The sequence below is a fragment of the Mastigoproctus giganteus genome, chromosome 3 (genome assembly GCF_048544385.1).
Source record: "Mastigoproctus giganteus isolate SK-2022 chromosome 3, ASM4854438v1, whole genome shotgun sequence".
Lineage (NCBI taxonomy): Eukaryota > Metazoa > Arthropoda > Arachnida > Uropygi > Thelyphonidae > Mastigoproctus > Mastigoproctus giganteus.
The window spans coordinates 229777516-229797563 of record NC_143577.1 but is presented as its reverse complement, the minus strand read 5'-3'; the positions used below and the strand labels follow the sequence as shown (position 1 = coordinate 229797563).

General features: G+C 40.9%; 1 protein-coding gene across 5 annotated transcripts in view; it reads left to right on the top strand.

Moving 5' to 3' along the window:
• LOC150088826 (uncharacterized) overlaps positions 1–20048 on the top strand; it is a 518204-nt gene that overhangs the window by 249608 nt on the left and 248548 nt on the right. For all 5 annotated transcript variants that reach the window (XM_090369685.1, XM_090369682.1, XM_090369683.1 and 2 more), the window contains exon 7: positions 1419–1507. In XM_090369685.1, the coding sequence (XP_090225811.1) occupies positions 1419–1507 (89 nt within the window). The remainder of the gene's footprint in view (positions 1–1418; positions 1508–20048) is intronic.

The window sequence follows — 20048 nt, the reverse complement described above, 5'->3', positions numbered from 1 at the left end:
TCATCGAGGAATGTAGCTACAAGGACAAACAAATTTTCAATGTTGACGAAACTGGACTGTTCTGGAAAAAAATTCTCTCGTGAACTTTTTAGCTGAAAATGAAAAGGCCGAACCTGGAAATATAGAGCACCTAAAGGTTGTTTAACACTTTTGTTGGGTGGAAACTCAACTGGGGATTTTAAATTGAAGCCTCTACTCATGTTCAGAGCAGGAAACCCAAGAGCTCTAAAGGGTTGCGTAAAAAGTACATTGCCCATAATTTGGTAATCCAATAAGCATGGATTACAAGAGAATTGTTTTCAGAATGGTTTTACAAATTATTTTTGTCTGACGGTTGAATGTTACTTCAAAGATGAAGGGATGAAGTTCAAAATTTGTTGCTTTTAGATAATACACCAAGCCATCTACCTGAAATTTCTGATCTCAATGAAAATATAAAAATATGCTTTCTTCCACCTAACACAACATCCCCCTTACAACCCTTGGATCAAGGCGTAATTGCTACATTCAAGGCGTATTATCTGTGACGAACTTTTTCCCAAGTGATTGAAGCTTCAACAGGAGTGGGACCATCATCTTTACAAACATTTTGGAAAAATTATAACATCAGGAATACAATCAAAAATATTTCTGCATCTTGGCTAGAAATCGCTGCCAACAACATACATTCTGTTTGTCAGCATGTTTTGCCCCATTTGGCAAATGATTTCACTGGTTTTGAATTGCAAGTTTAGACAATTGCTGAAGACATTGTGAAGATCAGAAAAGATTTGGGTTTGAAACTTTGGACACTGCCAATGTACATGACTGCATTGTCTCTCATGCAAATGACTTAGATGATGCAACTCTCATTGAAATTGATGAGCAAACTGCATATGAAGAAGAGAAAAACAATTCTGAAGTAGATAACACTGAAGTGGCATAAAAAGAATTTTCAGCAGAAGAATTGGAGAAAGTTTTTCAGGGGATTGACACGGCCTGCGAGGCGATGGATGGAAATCCAAATGTTGAACATAACATCAGATTATGGCAAATTTTACAGACTTCATTATTGAAATACCTAAATAAACAAAGCTTTTTTTCTCATCTCTCATGATGTTGCCTTTTAATTAATAAAATTTTTGCAATATTTTTTATTTCAAATCCTTTTAAATGGCTATCAAGCGCAAATTGTTTATAGATATATTATAATTTGTTTATAGACTGTTTTTCTCTGGAACGCATTCAATTAAAACCCGTTATAATTATAGCTCAATCAGCACGGATGCACATAACACAGAACAGTTTCAGTACCAGTTATCAGTGCTATGCGGGGTATTGCTGCATGTGTGTTCTGGTTTGCTAACTGCGCTGTATTATTAACCTTAATATTAGTTTTTTTGTTTTTAGTTTTTTAATTTTTTTTTATTTGTTTACAGGGTATACTTCCTCTAAACTTTGAGAAAGTGGAGAATGCAGAAATGAAAGAAATCATTGGTATTTGTATCAGACACAAGAAAGAAGAAAGGTAGAAATTACTTTTAACAGGAATAGTATAATATACTAATTGACTAAACAAAAGGGTAGTTATGTCAGTTTATTATCTTTTTTAGTTTCAGTTTTATAAAAGAAAAGTGTAATACTCTAAAGTCATTCTTGTATTATGTATTGTTTTTGATCTCACGATCTCAGTATATAATAATCTTAATATATACAGTGAAAATATATTAATATATATTAATATATACAGCAAAACCTATCTAAGTGAACAATGTTAGATTCAACAAAAGTGTCAACTATAGGGAGGTGTCCACTTTGTAGAAGTTCATGTAGCCAGTTTCAGTAATTCAGAAAAATAAAATTCAGCGTAACTGGTTGCTCACTTAGAGTTTTTTATTATTGTTGTAATATGTGTTTCAGTTAGTTAACTTTTAATAAATAACACAACCATTTAGTAAAAATGAATATAAATGGTTTTTATTAGGGCATTTCATTTAGGAAATTTCATTTTCATTATGGATAAATAGATCATTTATCTTTTTATCCATGTTCACTGTTTTTGCTCATTCAGTATTTTTTTTAATGCAGTGGGATACACCTCCCTTTAATGGGTTGAAACTCTCCCTTTTTAAATTTCTGTATACAGCCCTGCCTAAAAACATCAGGAAATTTAATATTTTTAAAAAAATGAGCATGCAGTAAGTTTAAGACGTGTGTTGGAAGATTTTGACCAGTATTCCAAGGGAAATCTGCATACCAAAAAAAACTTCTTATCTGTCTACTTAAATGGCCACCATTTCTCACTGCTGAGCAAAAGTGGTATGCAACAGCATGAGAAAATTGTCATCATTCCTCAGTCAAAAAGGTAAACACCACTGTTGCTAAAGCAGTTTTAAAATTAATTAGCACTAGCATTAACAGTGGCAAATGATGCAAGAAAGCAGCATCGGCAGAAAAAAAAAAGACTCCTCTCATTTCACTTATTCTTCCTCTCCAATAGTTTGTTTAGTTCTTGAATTTATTTAAGCTATCAGCTTCCACAACAACATATGGAAGTTTGTATGGCACAAGGAAGCCTGAGGCTTATGCTGCACCAGCCAAAAAAAAATTCCCAAGTTACCCTGAGAGAGAGAGAGAGAGAGAGATAGATAGAGTTAGAAGCAGAACGGAATCACCAAGAAAAAGAAGAACGATGATATCCAGCTCAGGACCCTGGGTTTGCCAAGCCCATACTCACCAGATGTCAGGTCCTGGGGCAAATACTAACTGCTATGATAAGGCATTGATACATGGGAGTGATATTTCTTCCATATTTTTATATATATAAAATATACAGTGTCTGTAAAGTAACTACCAGTTTTACACAAATTGAAGCAAAAAGGGCATATTTATGCAATAACATAGTAAAATAAATTTTTTATTAGCACTAGTAGAGGCATATGATGCAAGAAAACAAGCTCATATAGCATCACCAAAAAAAAAAAAAAAAAAAAAAGAAACCCCTTCCCATTTCACCCATCCATTCACTCCGTATGCTTGTCCAGTTCTGCCTTGAACTTATTTAAGTTGTCGACCTCCACTATGACAGATGGAGGGTTGTTCCAACTATCAACCACCTGCTGGCTAAAGGAAAACTTCCACACATCTATTCTACAACTGTCTTTTCTCAATTTGAATCTATGCCCCCTCAGGATCTTAATCTGAGCAAGCAGAAGTATCCCATCAACATTGAGCCTGCTCAAACCATTCAAGACCTTATACACTTCAATTAGATCACCTTGCAGGTGCCTAGTCTCCAGATGCTGCCATTTCCAGAACTTAAGAAGCCTTTCTTGGTAACAGCAACCCTTTGTTCCTTTCTCCAATCTTGTTGCCCTACTCTGTACTTGTTCCAGCAGCTCTATATCCTTCCTAGAATGAGGCTTCCAGACCTCTATGCAATACTCAAGGTGTGGCCTGATTATTGCGTCATACAAGGGACAATCACCTCCTTATCCTTGCTAGCAAAGTTCCTGTAAATCGTTGACAAGACCCTATGAGTGCTATAGCAAGGCCTATCTGCACTGCTCTGAAAACATCAAATCTGACTGCACAATTTCATTCTCCATCACCCTGAGTGCAGTACCACACAGTTTGTGTACGTTACTTTGGGATTACTGCTACCCGTATGCATACTTTGACAAATGTAATTTAAACTTCAGTTGCCACCTCTCAGCTCATCTGCTCAACTTTTCTAGATCCTGTTGCAGTAGAGTACTGTCATTAACAACCCTGCCAACCTTCGTATTGTCTGCAAACTTGGACATTATAACCCTGATATATCTTCATAAATATCATTGATAAGTACAGAAAACAAAAAGGAACCCAACAACAAACCCTGGGGGAGTCCACTAATAACATTAGTCTACAAAGAGCAGTGTCCATTGATTACCACTCTCTGTCTTCTCCCACTCAACTATCCCTTTATTCATAGCAACTTTCCCTTAATTCCATACTGCTCCAATTTATACCGTAGTCTTTCATATTAGCATTAGCATTAGTAGAGGCATTTGATGCAAGAAAGCAAGCTTATGCAGCATCAGCCAAAAAAATAAAAATAAATAAAAATAATAAAATAAATAAATAAATAAAAAATAACCACTTCCACTTCACCCCTCTGTTCGTTCGAAATAGCTGTCCAGCTGAGCCTTAAACTTATTTAGGCTATCAACTTCCACGACAAGGGATGGAAGTCTATTCCACCAACCAACCACCCGCTGGCTAAAGGCAAATTTCCTCACGTCTATCCTACATCTGTCTTTTCTCAGTTTGAATTTATGCCCTCTCAGGTGATTATTCTGAGCAAGAGGAAGAATCCCATCAGCATTGAGCATGCTCAAGCCATTCAAGGCTTTATACACCTCTATCAGATCACCACGCCGTGCCTAGTCTCCAGACACTGTAATTTGCAAAACTTAAGCCTTTCTTTGTAAGAGCACCCCTTTGTTCCATTCACTAATCTTGTTGCCCTTCTCTATACTCGTTCCAGCATCTCTACATCCTTCTTGAAATGAGGCCTCCAGACCTGTATACAGTACTCTAGGTGTGGTCTGACCATTGCCTTATACAAGGGAATAATCACCTCCTTATCCCTTCTACAAAAATTCCTATATATCATCGACAATACACCATGAGCTACTCTTGCAGCCCGTCTGCACTGCTCAGAAAACTTCATATCTGCCTGGACAACCACCCCCAGGTCCCTTTCATTCTCTACCACTGTCAACATAGTACCACAGAGTTGATACGTTGCTCTGGGGTTGCTGTTTGCCATATGCAGTACTTTACATTTGTCAATGTTAAACTTCATTTGCCACCTCTCAGCCCATCTGCTCAACCTTTCCAGATCCTGTTGCAGCAGCATAGTATCAGTAGTGTCCTTGACAACCCTGCCAACCTTCGTATCGTCTGCCAATCTTGGATATTAAGCTTGATATACCATCATCAATATCATTTATAAATACAGAAAACAATAATGGACCCAATACTGAACCCTGAGGGACTCCACTAATAACATTAGTCCACGATGAGCAGTGTCCATTGATTACCACTCTCTGTCTTCTCCCCCTAAACTACCCCTTTATCCATAGCAGCAATTTGCCTCCAATGCCACACTGTTCCAATTTGTGCAGCAGTCTTCCATGTGCAACAGTATCAAAAGCCTTTCTAAGATCCAAGTATATAATATCAAAGTTATTCCCTGCATCCAGTTCTTTTGTGACTGCATCATAGTATCCAATCAAATTGGTCTGGCAAGACTTCCCCTTAACAATACCATGCTGTGTCTGAGCTATAACTGAAGTCTTGTCTAGATGATCCTGCAGTGCTTCTTTAACCAGTGCCTCAATTAATTTTCCAGGAACAGAAGTTAAACTAACAGGTCTATAATTACTTGTGTCGCCCTTTGATCCTCCTTTGTGAATTTGTGAATTGGGGTCACATTTGCACATCTCCAGTACATGAGTACTTCCCCTGAATCCAAGGAAGCTCTCATAATTATGGCTAAGGGTTTGCTTACTTCCTTTGCTGCCTCCTTTAATATAACTGGATAGATCCCATCCACCCCAGGTGCCTTTCTTGTATTTATCTTCAACAATTTCTCCTCCACTTTACTCTCATTTATTACAAGATTCTCTAGCTTACTGCCAGAGGTGAATACACCTCTGGCATTCCCCTCGCTGAATAACTCCTCATGTGTGAATGTCGATGCAAAATATTCATTCAGTTTGTTAGCTACCTGAGCAGGATCATCAACAGTTGACCTATTGATATCAAGTGGACCAATCTGATTCATCCCCTTCCTTCTAGAGTTTACATAAGTAAAGAACTCTTTGCTGTTTTTCTTTGCATCCCTTGCCAAAGATTTCTCGTAATCTGCCTTCGCCTGCCTAACCTCCTTTGTAACTTGGTTACAGATCAACTTGTATCTATCATAGGCTTCTGTGTCACGTGTTAATTTGTATGTATCCCATGCATTTTTCTTCTCTGCCATATGTCTCATTAGTTCATCTGACATCCGATTAGGCCTAAACCTTGAACAATATTTCTTAGTTGGTATGTAAAGCCTAGTAGCATTCCAAGATAAGTTCTTTGAATGCTTCCCATTTTGAATTTGCTGTTGTTAACATCATCAGTTGGTCCCACTGTATAGAATTTAAATACTGTCTCAGTCCATCGTAGTCGCCTTTACAAAAGCAATAACCCTTCCCTTTACCACTAATGGTAGTTACCTCTTTGAGTAAATCCCACTTCAGCACACTGTGATCACTGCCACCTAGTAGTTCATTTACCTGCAGATTCTTAATGCATGAAGAATCACTACTGATAATCAAATCAAGAGTATTACTCCCTCTAGTTGCCTCCCGAACATGCTGATGTAGAAAACAATCATCCAATAAATCCACAAAAGCCTTGCTAGTGTGTGAGTGACCAGCCCCCAAATTCCAGTCAATATCTGGGAAATTAAAATCCCCCGTTATAAGACTCTGATTTACTGGCCCACTCTATTTCCCCGTACAGTTTCTTATTATACTCATCAGAGTCATTAGGCCTATTGCACATGCCTACTCTCAATTTTGATCTCCCAATGCTTGTCACACCAAACTGACTCGACACTGCACTGTCCAGCAATGTCGACTGCCTTCACTTCCTTGGATTTTATGTATTTCTTAACTAATAGCATAACCCTTCCTCCCTTCCTACCCTGTCTATCCTTTCTGTAGACATTGTACTCCCCAAATTCCAGTTCTGCATTCCTTATATTTGTGTGACACCACGTCTCTGAAATCACCACAATATCTGCCTTTGATGTTTTGAGCAATACCTCAAATTCATCAAATTTATTTACTAAACTCCTAGCATTGGTGTACACCAAGTATACATGCACCTGTTCTTTTTCTTAGCTACCCTAACACAACCTATGTGTTTATTTGTATCCCAATGAAGTGCAAGAATCACTTTCACCTCTGCCAGTGGCTACTGTTAATCTATTAGTCCTTGTAACCCCACAATCTAGCAGTTTTCCGACCCACCTAACACTGCCTCGATAGCATCAGCAAACATTCTTGCACCCTTTCTATTTAAGTGTATCCCATCCCCGTAGAAGCAGTCTCTCCTGTTAACAAGTATAGACCAGGCTGAAAAAAATTCTACCCCTTGAGCCTTGCACAGTCCTTCCAGGGCAGAATTGATCATAGATCTCTCATCATATACTCCCTCCTATCGTGTCTGATCAGAATTGCAGACACTTTTAAATTCAACCCTAATTCACGGCTTTTTTTCAACAGTGACCTGTGCTTGTTAAGTAATTCTGTCGGTCTCCTACTCTTAATATCATTAGTGCCAACGTGTACAACTATATCACCTTTTGTGCCCTTAAAAGATGATATCTGCTCTACAAGCGTATGGTCTTCCACGTACAACAATGACTGCACGACCCTATCTAAAAGTTTACAATGATTGGTATAGGATTGTGCAGTCATTGTGAACATAAACATTCCCAATCCCAGAGGCTTATTTGAAGAATTGGTTAGGGTTTATGGCTATCCTGTGTTTTTGTACATTCGAGAATTTCAGAAGTTCAGTGTTGATGAAGCCAAGCAGAGATGGCATTTGACGTTTGTGCATTGTTGCAAAGCAAATTTCTTATGCCCCATGGATTCCATGTTGTTGCTTTTTGAGGATAATCGTCTGATATGTGCTGCTGCTAAGTGGCACCAGAAGAGAGTGTTAAACGTATGGATTGGAAAGGTACATAGTAGTCTGAACTATATTAGGAGACGAAAAGGTTTGTTTTTGGATAATTTAAGTGGTAGTGTAACTCTGCACAACTTTTACTTATTAGGAGGATAGTGTCAGCCAAAGCAGCCCCGAATTTCAGATAGTTGCAGACAAAGGCAGATGTAAGTTTAATTGATTAATGGAGGAGGCCACGACTGAATGTAATATCAGAAACGGGAATGTGACCTGTAACTTTATATGTAATTTGAGCAGCAAGCAATTAACTGTTATTGTTATGTTTGTTATTTGGTTTTTAAGGAGCATTAGCAACTAAAGCCATATTACTCCGGGAATATGCGGTGGTCATTCCGCATCCTCCGTATTTGGTGGTGACGGGCTCAAACCCCGGTCTAATCAAGAAGAGTGTGCTGTGCACTGCAGCTCCTTCCCACCTGGCTACGGAGGTGCCAAGCAATTAACTAAAGAACAAGAGGTGGTTTTAAACCTAGGTACGAAGTTTGCAGTGGTCCCTCCAAATCTGTCAGTAGTGGAAGTGGCTGTGGGCATTGAAAGAGCTGTGAGTAAATTACTAGTGGTTGTGGCTAATGAGATCCGTACAAGAACCTTGGAGATTTTGAGTCAGGCTCAGTCAGAGGAAGGTGCTTAAGGATCTTAAACAAGATGATAGCATCATGGTTTTGCCTGCGGATAATGGAAAGTCAATGGTGATCCTTGACAAAGAAGAGTATCGTAACAAAGCGTTGGAATTTTGAATGATAGAACAACATACAGGATTACTCGTCTACTCGTTGATGGGGTTGGAATGGCAGGCAAACAAGACTTTACAAGGTTGGTTGAAGGCTGAGAGGATTTCTAAAGATGTTTATTGGTCACTTGAACTTATTTAAGTTGTCGACCTCCACTATGACAGATGGAGGGTTGTTCCAACTATCAACCACCTGCTGGCTAAAGGAAAACTTCCACACATCTATTCTACAACTGTCTTTCCTCAATTTGAATCTATGCCCCCTCAGGATCTTAATCTGAGCAAGCAGAAGTATTGTCACGGGATGCCAACTACCTAGGTTCTAGGCCTACCAAAGATTCATAAGACGGGGTTTCCACTTAGGCCTATTGTGTCGTTTATAGGCAGCCCTATACATGCTTTGTCCAGGTTCTTAGCCAGACTATTGTTGGACGTTCCTATTTTACCATCAGGGATAGTGGAGACTTTGTACGATATGTAAGGGATCTGGTTATGGCAGAGGGCGAGACCATGGTGCCATTTGATGTGGTATCCTTGTTTATGTGTATTCCTATTGATCATAGGGTGAAATGTGCACGTGTGGCATTAGAGAAAGATACTCTAAGGAATAGGACTCTGTTAGGTGTGGAGGATATTTGTAGTGGAGTGGAGCTGTGTTTCTTGAGTACCACAATGTTATTTCAAACCACAATGTATAAGCAGGTTCACGGTGCAGCGATGGGCTCCCCTATTAGTGCTGTCATAGCAAATTTAGCTACGGAGGAGCTTGAGTCCAGGATTTTTGATAGGTTTGTTCTCTCCTTGCACGCGTGGAAATGATACATCGACGATACATTTGCAGTTATTCAGAGGGGGAGAGAGGATGAGGTGCTTGGTTTCCTCAATAGCTTCTCCCCGTTTATTCAGTTCACCTCGGAGGTGGAAGTAGAGGGTAACCTCCCTTACTGTTGGTACATAGGGAGGGCCCTAGAGTGAAAATCAGTGTGTATAGGAAACCTATGTGCTGGGGCCAATACACACATTACAATATGGCACAAGCCAACCATCACAAGAACAGCATCATTAGGGCATTACTGGATAGACTGGGTCCCATTACAGCACCTCCAAGGATAGAAAAGGAGAAATTAAACGTGCCACAGCAGATCTCAGGAAATGCAGCTACCCTCAGAGGGTCATAGATAAATGCATCCGAGAAGCGGGGCGCAAACATAGAGAACCGTTTACAGCCATTCCCTATCTGGGCTTAACTGACCATTTAACTTGGGTGTTACGTGATTGCTAGACACGCTGTGTGCAGCTACCAGGGCGGAGGTTGCACACAGTTGTGTCAACGGTTAAGGACCCCATACTTATGGAATGTGTAAGTGGGGTCATATATGAGATAAAATGCCCAGATTGCAGGGAATGTTATTGTTTGGTGAAACAAAGTGTCGGTTTAAAGATTGCATGGGGGGGGTGAGCATATCAGTGCAATAAAGACCATGGATTATGGGAAGTTTGCTGTGGTGCAGCATTTTTGGGAGGAGAACCATGAAATCTCTCCTGACGAAGCTGTTATCGTTGACCGGTCATGCAGATTTTGGGTCCACAAGTGGCTCGAGAGCTTGCGAATTTGCTCCCTCGAGAGTAACACTATTAATAGAGACAGGGGAGTCTGCATTCATCCCCCCTTCAAAGCTGTGGTTCTTCAACTGGGTGAATGGTTCTGCCTGGCATGCTCAGAAGCCATATCTGGTTCAAATGTGCATATGGAAAATACTGCCCATGCTCCTATAGAAACGCGTACTTTGAACCGTGAGCCTGCGGATATTTAAGGATGTACCATACGTTAAGCTTCACTGTTGAAAAAGGAGGCGGATGCCTCTGAAAGCTTCCGTGTTTTATTGCTTTTATAAGGTGTTTTATCTACATTGTTTTATTTTATTTTATTGTATTATATTTTTATCGTACAAATTGGTATCTTATTTTATCAGTTTTATCCGGTGTAAGTGTACTATTAATTTTATGTATTTTATTTCATTTTTTAAATATTTTATCTTAACAAATCCAATTTATTTTATTTAATTAACGGTTGGTATAGGATCGTGCAGTCATTTTGAATACTTTTATCTTATTTTATTTTAACTTGTACCCAAGTTTATTAAAGAAAATTTTACTTCAAACCTGTTTTATTTTATCTGTTTTCTCGGCAATACTGCATTATTATATATTTAATATGAATCCTGAGACTATAGGCCTGTTTCCATTTAACAGCTCTGTAATTACTTATGTCACCCTTTGATCCCACTTTGTGAATTGGGGACTCATCTCCAGTTCATGGGGACCTCCCCTGAGTCCAAGGAAGCTTTCAGAATTATGGCTAAGGATTTGCTTACTTCCTTTGCTGCTTCCTTTAATATAACTGGATAGATCCAATCCACTCCAGGTGCCTTATGTTCAGCTTCATCAATTTCTCCTCCACTTTGCTCTAAGTTATTACAAAATCATTTAGCTCCTTGCTAGAGTTTGATAAGATTCTGGCCTCCACTTTCCTCCAGACTTCCTCATGTGTGAATATAGATGCAAAATACTCATTTGGTTTGTCAGCTACCTCAGCAGGATCATCAACAATCGAACGAACTATATCGAGTGGGCCAATCTAATTTATCCCCTTCCTTCAAGAGTTTACATAAGTAAAAACATCTTTGCATCTTTTACCAAAGATTTCTCATAATCTGCCTTCGCTTGGTTAACCGCCTTTGTGACTTGATTACAAGAATAGCTTATATCTACCATAGTCTTCTGTGTCACCTGATAATTTATATGTATCCCATACATTTTCTTCTCTCCCAGGAGTTTCATTAGTTCAACTGCCATCCATTGAAGCCTAAACCTTGAACACTATTTCTTAGTTGGGAGAAAAAGCCTAGTAGCTTCCAAGATTACTTCCTTGATTGCTTTCCATTTAGAATTTACTGTTGGTAACACATCATTTGGTCCTGTTGTATAGAATTTAAAAACTGTCTGAGACCTCTGTATCACCTTTACGAAAGCAAAAACCCTTCCCTTTACCTCTGATGGTAGTTGCATCTTTAAGTAAATCCTTTTTTCCAACGTTGATCTGTACTTGTTAAGTAACTCTGCAGATCTACTCTTAATGTCTTAGTGCCAACGTGTACAACAATATCACCCTTTGTGCCCTTAAAAGATGATATCTGCTCTACATTGTCATCAACTTTTGCCCCTGGCAGGCATACCATGGTCCTATTCCACCTATCCTTTTTGCATAATATATTTCCCATCTCCCAGACAATAGAGTCACTGACAATAACTAGCTCCTTTGGGACCACCGCATTCTGCCTTGAAGATTGCTGCTGTGTTGCCTAATGCACAAGAGTGAGCTTTGGCATTGAGTTGGGCAGCTGAGTGTTTGATGGGTCCCCCATTTTAATTCCTTTGAGGGCAATCTACTCTACACTTCAAGCTCTCATAGACGCCCATTAGAACGCTGAGTTGACGCCTAATTTCTTGACACTCTTTGCACCTAGCGCGCACACACACACACACACACACACACACACACACACACACACACACACACACACACACACACACACACACACACACACACACACACACACACACACACACACACACACGCAAAGACATCCTACTTGGCTAGATTATGTCCTGTTCCAGAAAAGACCACAAACATTTCACAAGTTGCACATTTTTTTAGGTTGTGATGCATTGGAGAATCGCCCCCTTCGGTTCTTCCTCGACCACAGCACTCCTGCTAGTTTGTGCTTGTTGCTTTGCTGCTCTAGTCTGGGGCATGATTTCTGTTTAAATACTATTTAATTTTATATTAATTGTTTAACAGCAAAAATTAATAAGGTGAATAAATTTAATTGACAATACTATGCTAAGATAATGCAGTAATATGTATTTCACTATCTAGTTTTGCCGTTATACCTTATGCTATCAAGCTCAAGATATACACAATCAAGTTATGCTATACCGTAATGATCACAATGTTAAATTAACTATATCTTTAGCTAAATACAAAAGAAATAAGCCCAACAAGATTAAAACCCTACTATTCCTCTGCACTACTGGTCACAGTTTATGATATTTGCACCAAAAACACCGGTACAATAGCTGTATGAGCAGTGAGTCATAACTTACAAAAATCACTATTTAAATTTAAAAATAAGGTAATCTATGCTACTAAGCCTGTTTAATATCTTTGTATAATACAATTTAATATGTTAATTAATCAAGAAAGTGGTAAAAATATCAAAAATACTTATCTGTTTGCAGGAGCTGATGGTTTACTGTCTGTTCGCCTCCACGACCACAGTGCCACTCCCTTATTAATACAAATATAAGCATTGTATTCTATATGAGCACTGTCAGTATCAGTGCAGATCTGAAATCTGTTAGCTGTATGGTGGAACACATTTTGCATCATGTTTGCAGTGGTATTTGCAACTGCCCTCTGCCTGTGTTTGTATAAATCCTGCAAATCTGTAACTGTTGTTTGGTACACTTCTATTTTGATAAATCCCCATTCAGAGAAATTCAAAGGCATTAAGTCAGGAGTAAAGCTGGCCAGGGCCTGTTGATTCTGCTTCCTGTCAAGCGATTTGGAAATAATTGATTCAGATATTCCCAAATGATAGAGCTTCTTGTCATTATGCAAGAATTGCATAATGACAAGAAGCTCCATCTTGTTAAAACACACAGTGTTAATAATGTATAAAATATATTGCTCACCTCTAAAGAAACGGAATAAGAAAAAAGAAAATTGTAGGAACAAAGGCTCTTTAATAAAACAAAACACAGGTACAAATTGAGTTAGACTAAATTAAATAAAAATAAAGCAGAAAGGTAGCTTTCGAGCCTAGGGGACTCTTCATCAGCCGAATACAAATGTCATTATGAAACAAAGCATGCCCGGACTTGGTCATGTAAGGCAAACAAAGCATGACACAAGTGCAAGCAACAGTAGGGATAATCACTGGTTAGAACTAGATGCTTGTAGCTGCGAATGCAGGACTTGCACATGGGGTGCATGCCAACATTTATCATATTATAGGATGTATATGTGTACCTTTATTGTGGTTAAAATTACCACGGCAACTGGATATGTGGAGTGATTTGAGCCATACTCGTTGATGCTAACTTTGTGAGTGGTCAATTATTTCAATATCCCAGCGTGGGTCAAGATCTTGTTGAGAGGATCAATAGTGTTTTGCAACAGCAGATTACTCCAAATCAGCAGACTGGATTGCCCTCTCATGTTCTGAGATCCGGTCTTGGAGACTTCTGCCAGATTCCCTGCTGCAGCAACCACCGCAGTCATGGCAAGCAATGTGATAAACCGAGTTGCTGCGTAACAAGGAGGGGATGGGCATTTTTATCCTCAAGAGAAGTGCAGTTTTTTACTGGAAAGCTGTAAGCATTTTATCTGGTTAATGTGTAGAATTTTAGAGAGGCATTGTGAGATGCCAGGGTAATAGGGGACAAAGGCAGTCAAGGTTGTGTCATCATTGTGCGGCAAGCTCATGGGCCAGCAGATGGCATTTGTTTAGGACACAGGCAAGGTAACCACAGTTGGATAGATCTGTTTTTACCCTCAAAATGTCATCGTGCCTGTCATCTATGGAGCTGGAATGGTCCAGGCACAGGTGAATAGGGCATGTGCAGTACTGAGAAGCTGCTAGTGGGTGTGTGCCAATTTATAGTTGGTGAATTGGCCAGTACACATTGGTTTACGGTAAACTGAGATTCTTAAATGTGTACCCACACGCCATACGAGAACATCTAGAAAGGAGAGGGCATTGTCCAACTCCAGTTCGATACTGATCTGGATTAAGGATGATAGAAAGTTGAGGTGCCACAAAAGCCGGGTTTCTGAGCCTTGGGCAATGATTATGAAGACATCATCGACATAACAACACTGGAAGGCGATGGGAACTGGTAAGTTTGAAAATGTGCAACCCTCCAGCTCTTCAATGACAATATTTGCTGTGACAGAGCTGACAGGAGCGCCCATGGCTGTGCCGTGGATCTATCTAAAGAGAGAGTCTCCAAACTCAGATCAGAGCAGCAAAGCAAAAGTCTCAAGCTAATGGGAGTGCTGTGGCTCAGGGGAGAACTGAGGGGAGGGGGGGGGGGCAGTTGCCCTCTGAATCACAGCCTTTTAAAATGCGCTGCTTGCATGATGTTTGTGGAGCAATCGGGTACAGGACATGATATTGCCATGGGGGATGTCTTTGTGTGGGCGCAATGTAAGGAACTCAGGCGACAACTCAGTGTTATTATGGGCATATATGAGAGCTTTAAGGACAGGGTGGATCTCCTTGAAGGATCTAAATTGAGGGGCCCATCAAGCTCTCAGCTGCCCACATCAACGCCAGAGCTTGCACTTGGTCATCACGCAACACAGCGGCAACCCCCAAGGCAGAATGTGCTGGTCCCACAGGAACTAGTAGTGGTTGGTGACTCAATTATCAGGGAAATGGGGAACATGCTTTGTAAAAAGGATAGGTAGAACAGGACCAGGGTATGTCTGCCAGGGGGGCAAAGGATGATGACGTTGTAGAGCGGATATCATCTTTTAAGGGCACAAAGGGCACAAAAGGTGATATAGTTGTACACGTTGGCACTAATGATATTAAGAGTAGGAGACCGGCAGAATTACTTAACAAGCACAGGTCACTGTTGAAAAAAAGCCGTGAATTAGGGTTGAATTTAAAAGTGTCTGCAATTCTGCCCAGACACGATAGGAGCGAGTATTTGATGAGAGCCTTGTCGATCAATTCGACCCTGGAAAGATTGTGCAAGGCTCAAGGGGTACAATTTTTTTCAGCCTGGTCTGTACTTGTTAATAGGAGAGACTGCTTCTACAGGGATGGGATACGCTTAAATAGAAAGGGTGCAAGAATATTTGCTGATGCTATCGAGGCAGTGTTAGTTTGATCGGAAAACTGCTAGCTTGGGGGGATACAAGGACTAATAGATTAACAGTAGCCACTGGCAGAGGTGAAAGTGATTCTTGCACTGCTTCTATTGGAATGAGCAGAAGCCTGGAAAACAAGATGTAGGATATTTCAGAGACTTCTGGGAGTCATTGTGATACAAGTAAACACATGGGTTGTGTTAGGGTAGCTAAGAATAGGAACAGATGCATGTATACTTGCATGTACACCAATGCTAGGAGTTTGGTAAATAAATTTGATGAATTTGAGGTATTGCTCAAAACATCAAAGGCAGATATTTTTGGGATATCAGAGATGTGGTGTCACACATATATAAGGAATGCAGAACTGGAATTTGGGGAGTACAATGTGTACAGAAAGGATAGACAGGATAGGAAGGGAAGAGGGGTTATTCTATTAATTAAGAAACACATAAAATCCAAGGAAGTGAAGCCAGTCGACATCGCTGGTCAGTGCAATGTCGAGTCAGTTTGGTGTGACATAAGCATTGGGAGATCAAAATTGAGAGTAGGAGTGTGCTATAGGCCTAATGACTCTGATGAGTATAATAAGATACTGTACAGGGAAATAGAATGGGCCAGTAAATCAGAGAGTCTTATAATGGGGGATTTTAATTTCCCAGATATTGACTGGAATTTGTGGGTTGGTCACTCACACACTAGCAAGGCTTTTGTGGATTTATTGGATGATTGTTTTTTAAATCAACATGTTCGGGAGGCAACTAGAGGGAGTAATACTCTTGATCTGATTATCAGTAGAGATTCTTCATGCATTAAGAATCTGCAGAAAAAGGAACCACTAAGTGGCAGTGATCACAGTGTGCTGAAGTGGGATTTCCTCAAAGAGATAACTACCATCACGGGTAAAGGGAAGGGTTTTTGCTTTCGTAAAAGCGACTACAATGGTCTGAAACAGTATTTAAATTCTATACAGTGGGACCAACTGATGATGTTAACAACAGCAAATTCAAAATGGGAAGCATTCAAAGAACTTATCTTGGAAGCTACTAGGCTTTACATACCAACTAAGAAATATTGTTCAAGGTTTAGGCCTAAATGGATGTCAGATGAACTAATGAGACATATGGCAGAGAAGAAAAATGCATGGGATACATATAAATTAATGGGTGACATGGAAGCCTATGATAGATATAAGCTGGTCTGTAACCAAGTCACAAAGGAGATTAGGCAGGCAAAGGCAGATTATGAGAAATCCTTGGCAAAGGATGCAAAGAAAAATAGAAAAGATTTCTTTACCTATGTAAATTCTAGAAGGAAAGGGTTGAATCAGATTGGTCCACTGGATATTGATGATTTAACAGTTGAGGATCCTGCTCAAGTGGCTAACAAACTAAACGAGTATTTTGCATCTACATTCACACATGAGGAGTTATTCAAGAAGGGGAATGCCAGAGGTGAAGTAAACTCTGACAGTGAGCTAGATGATTTTGTAATAACTGAGAGAAAAGTGGAAGAGAAATTGTTGAGGATAAACATAAAAAAGGCAAATATTGTGGATGGGATCTATCCAGTTATATTAAAGGAGGCAGCAAAGGAAGTAAGCAAACCTTTAGCCATAATTATTAGAGCTTCTTTGGACTCAGGGGAGGTACCCATAGACTGGAGATGTGGAAATGTGACCCCAATTCACAAAGGAGGATCAAAGGTTGACACAAGTAATTATAGACCTGTGAGTTTAACTTCTGTTCCAGAACCCCTCGACGTGGGCATCTGTACGTGGTGAGGGGACCTCCCAGTGACGCTGCTGGACTTCCAGACTAGTATCACTGGGATCCAACGCCCACTGCCCAGGTTCCAGGCTTACATCAATGGAATCCGGCGTGTTTGCCGTGCGCTGCGACCCGTGGAAATTTGGAAAGGGGGATCCTGGTGGTTGAGGGGCCCAGCTTCAATACACCACTAGTGAGCTAGATGATTTTGTAATAACTGAGAGAAAAGTGGAAGAGAAATTGTTGAGGATAAACATAAAAAAGGCAAATATTGTGGATGGGATCTATCCAGTTATATTAAAGGAGGCAGCAAAGGAAGTAAGCAAACCTTTAGCCATAATTATTAGAGCTTCTTTGGACTCAGGGGAGGTACCCATAGACTGGAGATGTGGAAATGTGACCCCAATTCACAAAGGAGGATCAAAGGTTGACACAAGTAATTATAGACCTGTGAGTTTAACTTCTGTTCCAGAACCCCTCGACGTGGGCATCTGTACGTGGTGAGGGGACCTCCCAGTGACGCTGCTGGACTTCCAGACTAGTATCACTGGGATCCAACGCCCACTGCCCAGGTTCCAGGCTTACATCAATGGAATCCGGCGTGTTTGCCGTGCGCTGCGACCCGTGGAAATTTGGAAAGGGGGATCCTGGTGGTTGAGGGGCCCAGCTTCAATACACCACTTGGGCCCCTGCTTTGACAAGACGGGTGGTCCTGGAAGGCCCGGCTAGGATCAATCGGCTAGTAGGCTCGCCTGCGAGGGTCAACCGTGTCAATGCCGACCCTACCCTCATGGTCCGAGGGACAGGATTCAGGCTGGCGGCAGTGCGGGTATAGTGTCTGGATAGCCCTGGCGTTCCACTCCCGAGCGAATTTATGGCATGCCGGGTAGTGGGCATCCCTTTGGCCTCCGTGGTGGGTGGGGAGCCCGGGCACTGAACAATTTAAAAACTATATGAATCCTGATAAACTTACTTCTTCAGGGGCCCCAACCCGGTCCCTATCTGAAAATTTAGACAGAGAAGCAGATAGCATTATTGCTAAAAAGAGGCAGCGAACTGAATTACCATCAGGGCCTGTCCCAAGGTTCTTAATCATGCATTCTACCAATGAAACACCGATTGGTAAAATGTCGCCCTTTTTTATTCAAAAAGGGTTAGATGGGTTAGCAGGTTCACCCAAATCAGTTAAGAGGCTTCATTCTGGGGATCTCTTGATTGAATCTAAAAATGACAGGCAATCAGAACATCTCAGAGTAACATCAATCGGAGGAATACCTATAACAGTGACGCCACACAGAACACTCAATTCATCGAGAGGTGTCATTTCGGAGTGGGACCTTCTCGACATAACCGAGGAGGAAATCTGCTCCGAATTAAAACCACAGGGAGTTATTGCCGTCAAGAGAATTACTGCGCGAAGGGATGGAAAAATTGTTAAAACCAGGAGCGTTATCCTGACTTTTAACTCTCCTAAACCTCCTGACGAGATTAAAGCTGGATACATCAATTGTTCAGTTCGTCCATACGTTCCGAACCCTTTACGGTGTTTTAAATGCCAGATGTATGGACATTCTCAAATGGCATGCCGTGGAGTCCTTGCATGTGCTCGATGCGGTGCAAAGGACCATGAAACAACAGCATTTTCAGCCGCAAAACCCACCTGTATTAACTGTGAAGGCGAACACCCGGCCTACTCACGAACATGCCACAGTCTGATAGAAGAAAAAGAAATTCAACGGCTGAAGGCAGAGCTAAACATATCATACCAGGAGGCAAGGAAATCGGCGAAACCCCTGAATATCAACAGACCTACCTACGCCCAGAAGGTAGCAGGGAGATGTTCCGTCGGAACTCAGACGGACATGACCATTCCTCCAAAGGAGTCTTTCACTCCCATCGCGCGTTATCTCTTAAGTTCTCAAAAACCTGCACAGAAGGACCAATCAGCTGCCACTCCTATATCGTTACCTCCTAATGCTCCACAAGTAACAAAGGTAATTATGAAAGAAAAGAATAAGAAAGTGGAAGTCTCCCCTACTACCCAAGTAAACATGGATGTCGAGCAGAAGGAGGTACCCAAAGATTCAGTCTTGGAACTCTTTGCGGAGGAAGAAATGGACACGGGACAGCGTCCATTCTTCCCCAAAAAAGGTAAACCCAAGACTGATAAAAGTAAGCCCTCAGCACCTCGGAAGCCGCCTGATGGACCCACCAAGCCAAAATAATGGCTAAATTCCTACAGCGGAATTGTCGTGGATTCCGGCGAAATACTGATGACGTCAAGGCCCTCCTGCAAAAGCACGAGCCAGTTTGCTTTTGCTTGCAGGAGACTTACCTAAAGGCAAATGATGATCCCACAATGCATAACCCCACAATTTTTCGTAAGGATAGAATTGCGGATGGTCCTGCTCATGGAGGAGTGGCTATCCTTGTGGGAAACCAGACCCCAGTTCAGCCCTTGCTAGTTACAACTAGCATAGAAGCTGTTGCAATTCGCCTTACAGTGGGATTTTTATTAACGGTCTGCTCTATTTATTTGCCACCTGGGACTGACATCTCCCAGGAAGACCTTGATGATCTTGTAATGCAGTTGCCTCCCCCTTTCTTACTTTTTGGGGATTTTAATGGACATAACACCCTGTGGGGTAGTGCTAACATCAACGGAAGGGGACGAGTCATAGAGCGTATGCCCATTGACAATGACCTCTCCCTTCTAAATACTGGAACAAACACCTTCTTCCACATGCCTACCCGTACTTTTTCTACCATTGATCTCTCTATCTGCTCCCCTTCTCTACTCCCTTCACTCACTTGGGAAGTGGAGGAGAAT